Raw genomic sequence first — 16,262 nt, forward strand, 5'->3', positions numbered from 1 at the left:
AGGGCGGGTAGACAGATAAATAGTGGGTAGATGGGTGGATGGATGGGTGGGTAGGTAGATGTGTAGATAGGTGGGTAGATAGATGTAGATGGATGGGTGAATCGATGGGTGGATAGGTAGATAGATGTATGGGTGGGTATATGGGTAGATGAATGGACAGATGGAGGGAGGGATGACTGGGTAGGCAGATGGTTGGTAAATGGGTAGGTGGATGGATGGACAGACAGATGGATGGATGGATCTATGGGTGGGTGGATGGTGGATGGATAGCTGGATGGGTAGATGTATATGTAGGTGTGTGGAGAGATAGAGGGATGGATAGATAGATGGATGGATGGATGGAAAGGTGGATAGCAGAAGGAGGGAGGAATGGATATGCAGGTGGATGGATGGGTGGATGAGTAGATAGATGGGTGAATGAATGATGGGCAGGTCAGTTAACAGATGGTCGAATGGATGTGCGCATCACAATCTTTTGTGTGTACCACAAGCTTTTGTCACAAGCTCATTTTCAGTTAGCTTAAAAGTTGTCTGAAGACAGAAATATATTCTATTTGAATCCCCAAATGCCTAACACACATGATAATCACTATTTCATCTGTCTGAACATAATTTTTTAACGTGTTCAACAAGCTGCAGTAGGAAAGCCTCCTTGATAACTGCACTCACTTAACAAATGGGAGGCTGGGAGATGACGGGGGTGGCAGCTAGGGATCATTTCCAGGGAACTCTCAAAGAGCTTCAGAGACTTGCCATCCCCTCCCCAACTGTGACATGGCTCAAGCACCCGGTCCCAACAACCACTATGTTGGAAGTCCACAACCTAAAACCACTTCATTTTTACATTGACTGTTCTAGCTATGAAATCAGTGAGAAGGCTGACTTCTGGTGGAAGGCAGAACCCACAAGGAGACAGGCTGAGCATAGCTCTGAAGGGCCCAAAAGTAGACAGCTTGAGAAATAACAGCTCTACTACACACGTTTGCTAAAGACATCTTTGACCCAGGCTTCATGTAACATTCTTATGATTTCTATAAACAGTTCTGAGTTCCGTGGCTTTCCAATAACCAAATGTTTTCATTTGTTGTTTCCCCAGGATCTTCATAAAAATATACCAAATTAAAACTGTCACTTAGAACACAAGCAGAAACAAAGGCAGGTGGAGCTCAGCACCAGCTGCCCCACCAGCATGGCTCCACGGCTCTCACACACGGTGATCTTACCTCCACGTCCAGCATGAAGACTTTGCTTCCAGCACACACTGCAACAGAGCGGTCACCAGGGCCAAACCTCACACACAGTACTCTTCCCAGAAGGGTGCCAACAACAGCCCCTTGAGGAGTCAGCCCTAGGGCAAGTTTAAAGTTAGTGTCAGTCCATCCACCATGCCCACGTGACTTACAGGAGGAGAAATGGGCCAGGACACAATTCTCTGCTCTACAACTGTCCAAAGAGTGGCAATGTGCTGGAATAGGGCACCGTTCTTTGACAGCCTCTAGAACATTCTTCTGAAGCATCAGAAGCGCAGGACAAGCCCATGGGAGGTGGCCCAGCCAGCAAGCAGGACACAGTCACCATGAGTACAAACTGAGCACAGAACCCCGAGTTCTTCCACCATGTCCACCCTACTAAAGATCAGCCGTGACACTGACTTTGGCCAGTGTAGAGTGGCAGAGGACGCCGTAACAACAAAATCACAAGGGCAGGCCAGCCAGCCTAAGGGGAGGAAGACAAGCATGTAGGGCAGAGCCCCACCAGAAGACTCGGAAAGCACAGCTCCTGCCACCTGGCCCAGGCCAGACGGAAGCTGCCACTGTGCAACACGAGAACCTGTGGACACCAACTTGTGTGTCTCGTGGAGTACTAGTGTGGCACGAACATGCTGTCAGTCTGTAGACTGTGTGCCACAGGGGTACTGCTGGGGAGAGAGGCCGGGCCCCTCCCACAGACTCACTCAATAACGGCTAGCCCCTTTCTAGGAGCTGAGGATGGGGCAGCAGATGAGGACATGACCACCAAGTACACGGGCTTCTGCCTCTGTGAAAATGGGTATGGACGAGGCAAAGGAAAGGTTCCACCAGCCGTGGTAAACAAACCACTGAAAGGAGCTGAGTACACTGGGTAGGGGCATTGTAGGAGGACACCAAGAAGTGAAGGGCAGAGGGGATATCTGGGCTAAGACCTGAAGGGATGATGCTGACAGTGATTAGGAGCCCATCAGAGAGCGGCTGCACCCCCCTCCCCGCGCCCCCCACCCAGCCCGGCTGAAGCTGGAGACTGCATGTGTGATCCCGAGGTGGGGCGTGGGGGTGGGGTGGGGTGGGGGGCTTTCCACAGAGGCATGACACAGTGGATTGATGTTTAATGGGCCCTCTGGCTTCTGAATTGAGAACAAAATGCCAGTATGGGGAGAACAGGACCAAGGAGATAGCAAGCGGTCTGTGCAGTAATCCAGATCAGAGACTTGCAGCTTGAGCCTGGGCAACACTGTGGGGAGAGGGAGAGATGCCACAGAATGGCTATGTGTGAAGGCGAGACACAACTCAGCAATGGATGGAACACAGGAAGTGAGGGGGGACAGCCCCTGGCTCTAACCTCACGGCTAGGACAGCATGGAGAGCTGAGATGGGAAGGCTGGGGGAGGAGGGCTGGCGGGGGAGGCGGCCTGCACTGAAAGCTGGCAACAGCCTTAGACATCAGGGTAAAGTCGAGAAGGGAGTTATCAGGAAGCTGCACTGGGAGGACCCCCAGCAAGGGCAGGGAGTGAGCCACAGCCCCAGTGTGCAGCACAGGTGCACTATCATCTGTGTGTGCAGCGCAGGTGCACTGTCATCTGTGTGCATGGTGTGGTTGGCACTATTGCCCGGGTCATAAATCCCAACATTGAGTCCTGCTCCATTACCACAGCCAGAGCTGCCTGCATAGCTTCAGATATTGTAAAACCTTGTGTCAGATAAGAAAGCACAGAGCCCGTAGATCAGCACACTGTGAGCCAGCAGAGGCTGGAGGGTCTGCTGGCAGCATCCACCCAGATGCTGGCCTTCTCAGCCCGGGTAAAAGCGGTTCAGAGCCTGCCTGTGACCAAATGCACTGCAGGCAGGAGTCACACCTGTAAGATATTTTTTGAAACTCTTTTTTGCATTTTCATTTACCTTGAAGAATCTTCTTTCTGCATTCATCCAGGTTCCACATTATAACATAATCCTGTGATGCAGAACAGATTAAAGGTGGGTCCGGTTTATTTCCAAAAGTTATGGCAGTGATGGGATAATGGTGTCCTTGTAGGAATAAATGCTGTAAAAAAAAACAAAAAAAAAAAAAAACAAGAAAAAAGTCACAGGGTACACATAACATCTAAAATTAGAGCAAAAAAAGTAAGAAATTAAAGACACGGAACGTTCATACATTCACTGCATATTTTTAATCCATTCATTACAATCCCTGCTTCTGTTACTGAAACGTGCTCTCAAGTTAGCCAGCATGGTGACACTGCACACCCCACAGGGCTGTGGGGTGCAGCCTGTGTGTGTCCTTTTCCACTGTCCACTCATTTAAACACCCATAGTGCCTCCTCATTACACACAGAACAGCAACAGCGGGGAGAGCGGGGATCCCTGGAAGCCACAGTGGGTCCAGCAACCCTGGAGGGAGGCAGAGCCAAGAACTGGCATGGACACTCTCAAAACGTGTGGCCTGCACAGAGGAAACGAAGCAGAGATCATTTCTGGGAGAGGGACACAGGGACCTGAAAGCTGTGGTCAAAGGAAAGGAATTCAGGGGCAAGTTTGGGACAGCCCTGATGCCAGCACGGAGGAGACATGGAGAGCTCAGCAGACACAGGTGGCATTGCTCAGGAAGACAAACTGCTGACGACCTTTCAGCAGAGAAGGAGAAGAGAATAAAAGCACACAGAGCTCCCCCGTGATAGGTTAAAGTGACAGTAGAAGAAGAAGAAAAAAAGATCAAGGGGAATGCCAGATGAGAAGGGAACACGTTTCAGGTCTTGGTTACAAGAGGTAGTTTGATACGAAGGTTATCATTCAAACAAGAGGACAAGGAACTCTCCTCTGGTGACAGTAGGAGTCTTCATCTATACCAACCCTTCTGACAAGAAAGACAAGACAACTTGAAACTTCCATTAGAATAAACAAACAAGTCCTCTTGAAGGCATTAGAAAGGTGAAGAGCACAGAGAAGACATCGGAGGAGGCAATCCCATGAAGACATCTTTGACTTGGGCAGCCTCCTCACAGGCCAGGAAGTGCTGCTGAGAAGCTGACACCTGACAGGGCTGAGGACACAGAAGGCAGCATGGTCACAAGGATAAAAGCAGAAACAGAGAGGAGGACAAGGATGTCCGCCGCCTTATATACTATACGTCTGAAAGAGAGCCGAGTGCTTTAATGTTGAGGAGACTATGCTTACAAAACCACATGAGTAGATGTTAATAACTGCCTTCTAGAAATACAAGCCACCAAGAGGGTAAGGCACACTTCAATAACTAGAAACCTGAAAAGAACCAAACTCAAGATGCAGAGCTGAGCGGGAACAGAATCCTCCTGAGAATGGAGCCAACATCATCCCTAACCAGAGCAGGCAACAGGGCTTGCTGGCATCACCTTAGCAAACCAAGGCTACATCAAGAAAACAAATCTCCAGTCTCAAACTAGCTCTACATTGTTCATCTATAATGTCCAGCATTCAACCAAAAAATACCCAGTACTGGGGGAAACAAGACCATGTGATCACAAACTAAGAGAAAGAAAACACAACCAAAAAAATCATCATAGTCATCCAGAGGGATGTGAGCCCAACCTACACCTGAGCCACCAGGGGGGAAGAATTGGACACAATCACTAAAGCAGAAGTTGGAGACATAAAATACAGTCTCACAACAGGAAGGATTCAAACAAAAACCAGGTGAGACCAAACTGAGTGGATTAAGAGCACTGTCAGACACAGCAGAAGGAAAGGCCAGTGAAGGAGACACAGCCACAGGAACTGTATGAACTAAGGCTGTATGTGAGGCTAAGTCACATAAACAAAAATGAGAAAGTATCAGTAAACTGTGGGACTCTTCAGGCGCTGAAATATTCACATGCATGGGTCCTCAGAGGTGGAGAAGGTCTGAGAAGAATGGCTGAATTTGATGACCATAAAGCTATAAAAGCTAAAAAGAAAACAAGAAATAAGAAAATACACTAAAACACCTCATGATCTAACTTCTCAAAACCAACGATAAAAAGCCGTCAGGGAAAATGACACATTCAATTCATAAGAATAATAATACCACACAAACAGTGGAATATCACATTAAAATATTGAAGAAAACCACCAACTGAGGGTCCTCTACCAAGTCAAAGTATCTTTCAAAAGCACAGCAAAATTACAGCATTAGGACAGATAAAAGCTTAAATAATGCATCATGTCTGCTCTAAATATACATTAAACAATGTTCTTCAGACAGAAAGGTAGTTTCTCTAGACAGAAAAATGCATTTACACAAAAACATCAAAATCTAGTTTATATACCTACTGTGACATTTTCTTGTTGCTTAATTCGATTTGTGTTTGTGCATGTGTGAGTGTGTGTGTGCATGTGTGCACGTGGCCCTGGAGATTGAACTCAGGACCTCATGCTTGCCAGGCCAGTGTTCTACCACTTGTAATGTTCTTAACGCTTTTTTTAGCTTGTTTTTCAGATAAGGTCCCATATTAGCTTTTTCTAGCCTTGTCTCAAACCACCATTCTCCTACCTCTGCTTCCCAAGTAGCATGAGCCACCACACCCAGGCCCTGCTTATTGTATCTTCGATGAGGATGTTTATCACACATGCAAAAGCTAAATGTATAGGAACAAAGATATAAATGCTACAGGGAAAGAGACAAAGACATAGCATTAATGAGAATAAAAAGCAGTCACGGTTGATCTTAAAGCAAAGATCATTACCAAAGATAGAAAAGTCACTTCAGAAAACAACAATCCGAGCCGGGTGCCGGTGGCTCATGCCTGTCATCCTAGGTACTGAGGAAACTGAGATCTGCGGATTGCAGTTCAAAGCCAGCCCGGGCAGGAAAGTCCATGAGACTCTTATCTCCAATAAACCACTAGAAAACTGGAAGTGGCGCTGTGGCTCAAGTGGTAGAGCGCTCACCTTGACTGAAGAGCTGAGGGACAGCGCCCAGGCCCCAAGGAGTTCAAGCCCCACAACCGACAAAAAAAAAAGAAAAAGAAAAAGAAAACAACAATCCGTTCTTCCTAACGCTAACTGGAGACTACCCTGTCACCAGACTGACACTAAAGCGTTGGTGAGACCATCATACACCATCTGCAGAGGCAACCTGTCGGGGTGCCCGCCGGGGTGCATGTCTTCCTGCCGCTCAGCAATTCACACTGCCAGAAGACCTAGCAAACAAAATGAACATCCCACAGGATTCCTCCACCTCATGGTGCACAGAAGCTCACACAGAACACACAAAGTTCCAACATGAGCACACAGAGACACAGGCATCAGTCAGGACTGCCTTGCCTCTGGAGCAGAGAGGAGGCAGGGCCTGGGCCTTGGCTGCACACACATGCATGTTTTCTAAGCAAAGTTTATTTACCTCACTGCAAAGTAAGAAAGATCAAGGGGTCTTGCTTGGGTTGATATAAAACTTTTTTTTTTTTTGTCGGTTGTGGGGCTTGAACTCTGGACCTGGGCACTGTCCCTCAGCTCTTCAGCTCAAGGCGAGCGCTCTACCACTTGAGCTACAGCGCCACTTCCTGATATAAAACGTTTTATGATCATGTTCTTACTGAGAAATTGTTAATAAGACATCTCATAAGCTAAAAACTTAAGACAGCAGTTTTATCAACACTTTTTTTCTGCTATGGTTCGTAGCTAGTCCACAGGGAGTAAAGTAATGCTGCCAGTCAGAATAAGACACAGAGCTGCAGGAAAAGGCCCTGCACTTCACAGGAAAGACCTTCACTCACGAGGTACCTGGTGCGGGGGATCCCTGGGGTCCCACACACAGAGCTGGCTCCCATGCCAAGGGAAGGCACAGTACTGTGTGCTGCAGGCAAGCTGGACATGGGGCACAGACTCCTCCAACTCCGCCAGGTATCTCTCCACAACTACATCACTCTCATGATAGGGGAATTCCATCTTCAGCCTGAAAATGCAAAGAACACGCACAATGTCTTCAGGTGTGACAGTATAAAATACTGTTTATTCATAACTACTAGCAGTATTATTTATTCATAGCACTACATCACAACTGGCCCTCACCCTCCCCGCTCCCAGAAAATGGAGAAGAAGGTGAACATGCAAAAACCCACATGCAGGCCTTCCCACACCCCTCACCTGCTTCCCGCTCTGTGGGCCTTGCTGGACCTGCTGGGCGGGCGTCTTGGACTGTGAAGTGAGAACAGTTAACTCTCAGAGGCACGGACTGAATGGGGCCCCCAAGCCAAGTGCAGTCAAAATGTTGGTTATGGAACCAACTACCATTACCAAAGTTGCCTTCTAATTGGGTGGACTGCAACTGAAATCCAGATAATCTAGAGCTAGCCTCTTGAAGTACTTCACAATACACAATGGGTTCTATCACCGGTGACTGACTGGCTGTACCTCACAAAGCATAAATCAACAAAACAATGTTTAGAACTTGTTCTCATGTCACACGCAGCGCCCCAAAAACATGACCTCAGATGCAGGCACCTCTCAACCCAAGCCCATTTCGGAAGCAGATACAACTGGCTCAGACAAGGGACCTGCTGACAGTGAGGCGAGAGATCCCAGCCTTTGGGGGTCCCCAGCACAAGGGCCCGGCCAGCCCTCGTCACCACAGTGGCCACCATGTACAACAGAGGCCATCGATTCAAAAAGATCGGGCTCAAGCTGTGGCTTCCTTTTGAGGCCAGTGCCAGTCAAAGGGGCCCTCTGACCACAGACAGGGGTGGAGTGAAGAAGGGAGGCAAATCCTGCATGCAGGCCAGGCGCGAGACCATGAACTACCAAATTTGTTGAATAGAAAACTATTTAGAAAGCAACTTGAAAACTCACACATCAGTCTGCCAGCTCCCAAATGACCCTTCGCAGGTCGGGGGAATGTACCCAGATAAAGCCCACTACATGGCCGGGACACCATGCTACCCTAGCCCCCCTCGGTCACCACCGTGGACTGAGACTCCCATCTCCACTGTCCCTCAGCCAGGCTCACCCTCCGGATCCCCTCCTCAGCTCCTCCCTACCACTAACTGCACGGCCATCCTGCCTAGGCCTACTGTCCCACAGACATGGAGCACATGTGGATATGATGCTTACACCTAGTCCACTGTCCCTCAGTGCTGACCTGGGGTCCACTGTCCCTCAGCGCTGACCTGGGGTCCACTGTCCCTCAGCACTGACCTGGGGTCCTCCACTGTCCCTCAGCACTGACCTGGGGTCCTCCACTGTCCCTCAGCACTGACCTGGGTCCTCCACTGTCCCTCAGCGCTGACCTGGGGCCCTCCACTGTCCCTCAGTGCTGACCTGGGGTCCACTGTCCCTCAGCGCTAACCTGGGGCCCTCCACTGTCCCTCAGTGCTGACCTGGGGTCCACTGTCCCTCAGTGCTGACCTGGGGTCCACTGTCCCTCAGCACTGATCTGGGGTCCTCCACTGTCCCTCAGCACTGACCTGGGTCCTCCACTGTCCCTCAGCGCTGACCTGGGGCCCTCCACTGTCCCTCAGTGCTGACCTGGGGTCCACTGTCCCTCAGCACTGACCTGGGTCCTCCACTGTCCCTCAGCGCTGACCTGGGGTCCACTGTCCCTCAGTGCTGACCTGGGGTCCTCCACTGTCCCTCAGTGCTGACCTGGGGTCCTCCACTGTCCCTCAGCACTGACCTGGAGTCCTCCACTGTCTCTCAGCACTGACCTGGGGTCCTCCACTGTCCCTCAGCACTGACCTGGGTCCACTGTCCCTCAGCACTGACCTGGGGTCCACTGTCCCTCAGCACTGACCTGGGGTCCTCCACTGTCACTCAGCACTGACCTGGGGTCCTCCACTGTCCCTCAGCACTGACCTGGGGTCCACTGTCCCTCAGCACTGACCTGGGGTCCTCCACTGTCCCTCAGCGCTGACCTGGGGCCCACTGTCCCTCAGTGCTGACCTGGGGTCCTCCACTGTCCCTCAGCGCTGACCTGGGGTCCACTGTCCCTCAGTGCTCACCTGGGGTCCTCCACTGTCCCTCAGTGCTGACCTGGGGTCCTCCACTGTCCCTCAGCACTGACCTGGGGTCCTCCACTGTCCCTCAGCGCTGACCTGGGGTCCTCCACTGTCACTCAGCACTGACCTGGGGTCCACTGTCCCTCAGCGCTGACCTGGGGTCCACTGTCCCTCAGTGCTGACCTGGGGTCCACTGTCCCTCAGCACTGACCTGGGGTCCACTGTCCCTCAGCACTGACCTGGGGTCCACTGTCCCTCAGTGCTGACCTGGGGTCCTGGGTCCACTGTCCCTCAGCGCTGACCTGGGGTCCACTGTCCCTCAGCACTGACCTGGGGTCCACTGTCCCTCAGCACTGACCTGGGGTCCACTGTCCCTCAGTGCTGACCTGGGGTCCTGGGTCCACTGTCCCTCAGCACTGACCTGGGGTCCTCCACTGTCACTCAGTGCTGACCTGGGGTCCTCCACTGTCTCTCAGCAATGACCTGGGTCCCACTGTCCCTCAGCACTGACCTGGGGTCCACTGTCCCTCAGCGCTGACCTGGGGTCCACTGTCCCTCAGTGCTGACCTGGGGTCCTCCACTGTCTCTCAGCAATGACCTGGGTCCCACTGTCCCTCAGCACTGACATGGGGTCCACTGTCCCTCAGCACTGACCTGGAGTCCACTGTCCCTCAGCACTGACCTGGGGTCCTCCACTGTCCCTCAGCACTGACCTGGGGTCCACTGTCCCTCAGTGCTGACCTGGGGTCCTCCACTGTCCCTCAGTGCTGATCTGGGGTCCTCCACTGTCCCTCAGCACTGACCTGGGGTCCTCCACTGTCCCTCAGCACTGACCTGGGGTCCACTGTCACTCAGTGCTGACCTGGGGTCCTCCACTGTCCCTCAGTGCTGACCTGGGGTCCTCCACTTTCCCTCAGCACTGACCTGGGGTCCTCCACTGTCCCTCAGCACTGACCTGGGGCCCTCCACTGTCCCTCAGCACTGACCTGGGGTCCTCCACTGTCCCTCAGCACTGACCTGGGGTCCTCCACTGTCCCTCAGCACTGACCTGGGGTCCACTGTCCCTCAGCACTGACCTGGGGTCCTCCACTGTCCCTCAGCACTGACCTGGGGTCCACTGTCACTCAGTGCTGACCTGGGGTCCTCCACTGTCCCTCAGTGCTGACCTAGGGTCCTCCACTGTCCCTCAGCACTGACCTGGGGTCCTCCACTGTCCCTCAGCACTGATCTGGGGTCCACTGTCCCTCAGTGCTGACCTGGGGTCCTCCACTGTCCCTCAGTGCTGACCTGGGGTCCTCCACTGTCCCTCAGCACTGACCTGGGGTCCACTGTCCCTCAGTGCTGACCTGGGGTCCTCCACTGTCCCTCAGTGCTGACCTGGGGTCCTCCACTGTCCCTCAGCACTGACCTGGGGTCCACTGTCCCTCAGCACTGACCTGGGGTCCACTGTCTCTCAGCAATGACCTGGGGCCCACTGTCCCTCAGCACTGACCTGGGTCCACTGTCCCTCAGCGCTGACCTGGGGTCCTCCACTGTCCCTCAGGACTGACCTGAGGACCTTCACTGACTCTGAGCACTGTAGAGATAGCCATCCCCCCACCCGTAACTACCTATTACAATAGAAGCATGTGAGACCACACTCTCGTACACACAGAATGGCCCATGCCCCCCAGAACCTGGCCATCCCAGAGAGTGATGAGACCAGTTAACAACACTCCAAGTCACAAGATTCAAATCTTGCAGATTCAAACAGAAAAATATAAAGTTTTGTTTTCATTTAAGCTGTTATGAAAATAAAACTTGCACACTTCATAATTTAAGTACCCATCACATACCCATTCTCTCTCAATAATGCAGGAGTCCTAGAAGAGAATATAGCAAAGAGGAAAATAAAAAAAAATTAAATAGCAACTATAAAATATCTTTCACAAGGCAATGGCAGTGCCAACAACTTTAACTCGTTCATTGCTTACTGAATGTAAAGCAAGCAATATCAAGTCACATCTTTGTTACTAAAATTCTTGAATTACAGCACCCAAGAGCAGGGTGCTAGTGGCTCACACTTGTAATTCCAGCTACTCAGTAGCTGAGATCTGAGGATCCTGGTTTGAAGCCAGCCTGGGCAAGAAAGTCCGTGAGACTCTTATCTCCAATAAACTACTCAGAAAAAGCCAAATTGGAGCTATGCCTCAAGTGGTAGCGCACCAGCCTTGAGCAAAGAAGCTCAAGGACAGTACCTAGGTCATGAGTCCAAGCCCTAGGATTGGCACACAAAAAAATACAAAACAAAACAATTCAACAATACCCACAGGAAGCTATGAAACAGGTTTCTTATATTACCTTCCAAGCGGTGTTTCTCCAAGGAGAAATACTCGCAATAGCTCACTGAGGCCAGGCACGTGAAAGACGAAGAGAACCATCTACAGTACCTGTGGCCACTGAGGGAGAGCTGCTACCAGCTCACACAGTGGTCAGGTGAGGCCCCTCCATGGAAGAAGGGCCCAAAAAGAGGCAGACACTAAAAGGTACCCAAGGTAAGAATTTACAGATGGGACTTTCTTCTAAACAATCAAGGGCTGTTAAAAGCAGTGATATGAAATACTTCACCCTCATCTGTGTCATAAGAAAAGAAAAAGGAGAAAGACCAAAGGCACCAGGGCCCTGAAAGACCACTGGTCATTCAATGCTGGAGACGTGGCCAAAAGGAAACCCTACTGCATTGTTGGCGGGAGTGTAAACTTGTTCAACCACTCTGGAAAGTAGTATGGAGGTTCCTGAAAAGACTCCACATAGAGCTCCCCTAGGACCCAGCAATCCCACTTTTGGGCATTTACCCAAATGATCACAAACAAGGCCAGACTAAAGCTAGCAGCACAGCTATGTTTATCGCAGCATTGTTATTCACCATAGCTAAGATATAGGACCAATCCAGATGCCCCTCAGGTGAGTGGATCAAGATGTGGTATATATATACAATGGAATTCTATGACACCACCACATTTGTTAGGAAATGGAAAGACTTGGGAAAAAAATTTATTAAGTGAAGTAAACCAGACCCAAAGAAACATAGTCCCCATGGTTTCCCTTATTTGCAATAAGCAGTATACGTCTAGGATAATCTTACCAGACAAGCAGAAAAGGTCAAAAGCTACGTACATATGACCATAAGACCTTATACAAAGTGAAATGAACCCAAGATATGGACACAAGAGGTTTCTTCTTTGTTGCTATTGTTTTTAATGTACTGTGTGATTTTTTTTGTTTCTTTTGTATGTTCTTCCTCCACGTTATAACACCTGTTTTCACTGTATTTGATTCTGGTGCCCTGCATCTTGTACATACATTTTTTCTAATTTAGGGAGGGGAAGGGAACAACAAACCTTACAACTTCAGGGGAAGTAGCTGGGGGAGGGAGTAGCTGGGGATGTGGGGAAGAGAAATTAGGGGAAAAACAAGAGGAGGGGGTAACAATCCTCGACAGGAAGGGTACTCATTACCTTACTCATGTAACTCTATCCCCTCTGTACAGTATCCTTACAAAAAAAAATACTTTAAATTATTTTTTAAAAAAGAATCTTGGGTCAAAAGGCCAAGTCAGGTCCCTGTACTAGTAATGGTGTGAAGTCAGAGATTTGAGATATTTAATGGCAGGTATAAAATTTAAAATACCTCCATGGACATTTTTTAGTCTATGAAAGATATGTATCTCCATTCAGAATTCAATTTTAACTTTTTTAGTGTTTTTTCTACAATAATAAGTTACAAAGACTGGATCCACACTACTCCTCTGTGTGCAGCAGCAATCCGACTGCCATGAGCCGAGGAGCTCCCTCGGTGCTTCCAGAAGACCGCATGTCCTCAGCCTGCCTCCTCCTCGCTGAGACTTCTGCACCAGGTCAGCAGTGCTGGGAGGGAAAGCTCCCGACTTCAGGTCTGTTGGGTAACTAGCTCTGTACTGCAGATGGGATGGTCTGTGTGTACTGCCCCCTTGTGGCCATGTGTGTGTGTGGGTGTGTGGTGGCTGCACGGGAGGCCTGCGGGGATGCAGTATGTCATGTGGGTACAGCATGTATGTGTATTCCTGCACTTCCAGGGCTATGGGATGCAGTATGTCATATGGGTACACGTATATGTATGTATGTGTATTCCTGCACTTCCAAGCCTATGGGATGCATATGTGTTTGGGCATATGTTTGTCTACATTCAAAAATAGGTGGATATTTTTCACTTAAATTGTTATGGCCAGGCGCTAGTGGCCTGTAATCCTAGCTACCCAGGAAACTGAGATCTGAGGACTGTGGTTCGAGGCCAGCCCAGGCAGAAAAGGCTGTGAGACTCTTACCTCCAATGAACCATCAAAAAAAATCAGGAAGTGGAATTGTGGCTCAAGTAACAAGAGTGCTAGCCTTGAGCACCAAAGCTCAGGGGGGGCCAGGCCCTAAATTCAATCCCCAGGACCAGCACACGTGCGTGTATGCACACACATACACACACAAATTTGTTATCTATAAAAATAAAACTTGCACACTTGGTAACTTATATACTCATCATCTACCCATTCTTCTTCAACAATGCAGGAGTAGAAGTTTGAGAAGAGCATAGAGCAAAGCAGAAAAAGATGAATAACTTTCAGGTAGCAATTCGAAAGTATCTTTCACAAGGGAATGGCAGTGCCAACTACCTTAACCCCATCTTACATACTGAACGTATATATTGAGTAATCATGCTAAATTCCATAACTGAGTACAGATAAACTGATATTTTCTAAACACATGGAAAGGTCTGGTCACGGTGGCTCACATCAGTAATCCCACCAATGTTAAAGTGTTAGCTAGGTAGTCTGAGGCTACCCCTGGACAAAAAGCCTGAGATAATAATTGAAAAATAAAACCAGGGTTGGGAAGGTGGCTCTTGGTAGACTGCATGCCTTGCATGCACGAGGCCCTGGGTTTGATTCTTCAGTACCACATAAGCAGAAAAAGCTGCAAGTAGTGCTGTGTGATATGGTGCTAGCCTTGAGCTGAAGAGCTGAGGGACAGCGCCCAGGCCCAGAGTTCAGACCCCATGACCGACAAAAAAATAAATAAATAAAAACAAAGCAAAAAGGATGGGGTAAAAAAAAAGCCTACTAAAGTTGAATTCAGACCACAGTTCCATGAAAAAAAATAGTAATAATGAATGAATAAAAATACATGAAAAGACTAATGGTTGTATATAACTTCTAATTTAGTATAATGGGAGCTGATTACCATGTGAGATCACTACAGAGGCATTGTTTTTAAGTAACTTCTGTGTAGGCCTCCAAGCAGCTGGGTCTGGGGTGGATACACCGATGGTCTTTCCTATCCTTGAATCTTCTCATGGACTCTGTCTTGGATCTTTGTAAACATACAGCACTGATCAGGTCCAAACTTTATCATCGGTAACCAAGCTGTCTCTAAGCACAAGCCTACTTCCTTAAAACTAAAAAGTTGTTTTTTAAACGAATGAGGTGTAAAAAAGAAAATGCATATTGGGATGGGAAGGTGGCTCAGTGGTAGAGTGCTCGCCTAGCATGCATGAAGCCCTGGGTTCGATTCCTCAGCACCACATACACAGAAAAAGCCATAAGGTGCTATGAGCTCAAGTGGTACAGCACTAGCCTTAAGCAAAAGAAGCTCAGGACAGTGCCCAGGCCATGAGTTCAAGTCCAGGACTGGCAAAAAAAGAAAAAGAACAAGAAAGAAAATGCACATCTATGCAGAGAGAGAGCAGGTGATGTGTTCCTAAACAGGAGCCCTGATTCCAGCCCAGCATTCCGTTTCAACACAAAGATGACAGTCACGAAAGGCTGCGTTTGAAGAAGCCCTGCAGGGGGCGACCGGACGCGACGGACGCATGCCGCTCCTGAACCGGGAAAGAGGAGAAGCGGCTTCTCACCGGCACCGGGCCAGGCCTGCGGACAAGGGCCAGCCCGTCCGCCCAGCAGCCGGCACAACGCCAGACGGGAGGCGCGGCCCAGGCGGAAGAGCACCAGCGGAGAGCCAGCCCGGGCAGACCCCGCGGCGGGAGGAGGCCTCGCCCAGGACCCGGCTGGCCTGAGCAAGCCGCTTCGTCTGGAAAATAGGCCGGTGCCCAGCCAGGAAGTCCCGCAGGGCCCCGCGTGTGCACGGACGCGTGTGTGCACGGACGGGCGAGGGCACGGACGGGCGAGGGCACGGACGCGCGAGGGCACGGACGCGCGTGTGCACGGACGCGCGTGTGCACGGACGCGTGTGTGCACGGACGCGCGAGGGCACGGACGGGGGAGGGCACGGAGGCGGGGACGCGGGGACGCGCGAGGGCACGGACGCGTGTGTGCACGGACGGGGGAGGGCACGGAGGCGGGGAGGCGGGGAGGCGGGGAGGCGGGGAGGCGGGGAGGCGGGGACGCGCGAGGGCACGGAGGCGGGGAGGCGGGGAGGCGGGGAGGCGGGGAGGCGGGGAGGCGGGGACGCGCGAGGGCACGGAGGCGGGGAGGCGGGGAGGCGGGGAGGCGGGGAGGCGGGGAGGCGGGGAGGCGGGGAGGCGGGGAGGCGGGGAGGCGGGGAGGCGGGGAGGCGGGGAGGCGGGGAGGCGGGGAGGCGGGGAGGCGGGGAGGCGGGGAGGCGGGGCGCTCCGAGCCGCCCGGCCCTCGCGCCGGGGCGGCCTGCCGTCTGAGCCGGGCGCTCCGGGCCCGGCCTCCGGCCTCCGGCCTCCGGCGCCAGGCGGCGTCCGGGCCCGGCAGCGCCGGTCCGCGCGGGTCCGCGACTCGGGGGCTCCGAAGGGGAAGTTTACCAGCCCGGCCCGCGCGCGCGCACCCGGCCGGAAGCCCCCGCGAGCCGCGGCGCCCCACGGCAGCGCACGCTCGACGCAGGGCCCCCTTGCGGCCAGCGGCGCCTCACCGCGGCCGTCCCCCCGGCTCTCCTACCCGCCGTCCTGGCCGCCGCGCCGCCACGACAAGCGGCCCACAGCTCCGTCCCGCCCTCGGGAGCGACGGCGCGTCTCTATGGTTACGAGGAAGCGGCCCCGGCGCCACGCCCCCAGTGTTCTCGCGAGAATCCAGCGGCGC

At 51.6% G+C, this 16,262-nt stretch overlaps 1 protein-coding gene across 1 annotated transcript in view; it reads right to left on the minus strand.

The window, feature by feature from the left end:
• Wdr27 (WD repeat domain 27) overlaps nt 1-16,185 on the minus strand; it is a 120,775-nt gene extending 104,590 nt beyond the window's left edge. Inside the window, exons 1-5 of the mRNA XM_042667750.1 lie at nt 16,122-16,185; nt 7,347-7,397; nt 6,984-7,155; nt 3,153-3,294; nt 1,224-1,348 (exon numbers count right to left, since the gene is read on the minus strand). Coding sequence (XP_042523684.1) covers nt 1,224-1,348; nt 3,153-3,294; nt 6,984-7,148 — 432 coding nt within the window. The 5' untranslated portion in view covers nt 7,149-7,155; nt 7,347-7,397; nt 16,122-16,185. The remainder of the gene's footprint in view (nt 1-1,223; nt 1,349-3,152; nt 3,295-6,983; nt 7,156-7,346; nt 7,398-16,121) is intronic.
• Nucleotides 16,186-16,262: the final 77 nt, after the last annotated feature.

The sequence above is a fragment of the Dipodomys spectabilis genome, unplaced genomic scaffold (genome assembly GCF_019054845.1).
Source record: "Dipodomys spectabilis isolate Male_0828 unplaced genomic scaffold, ASM1905484v1 ptg000419l, whole genome shotgun sequence".
NCBI lineage: Eukaryota > Metazoa > Chordata > Mammalia > Rodentia > Heteromyidae > Dipodomys > Dipodomys spectabilis.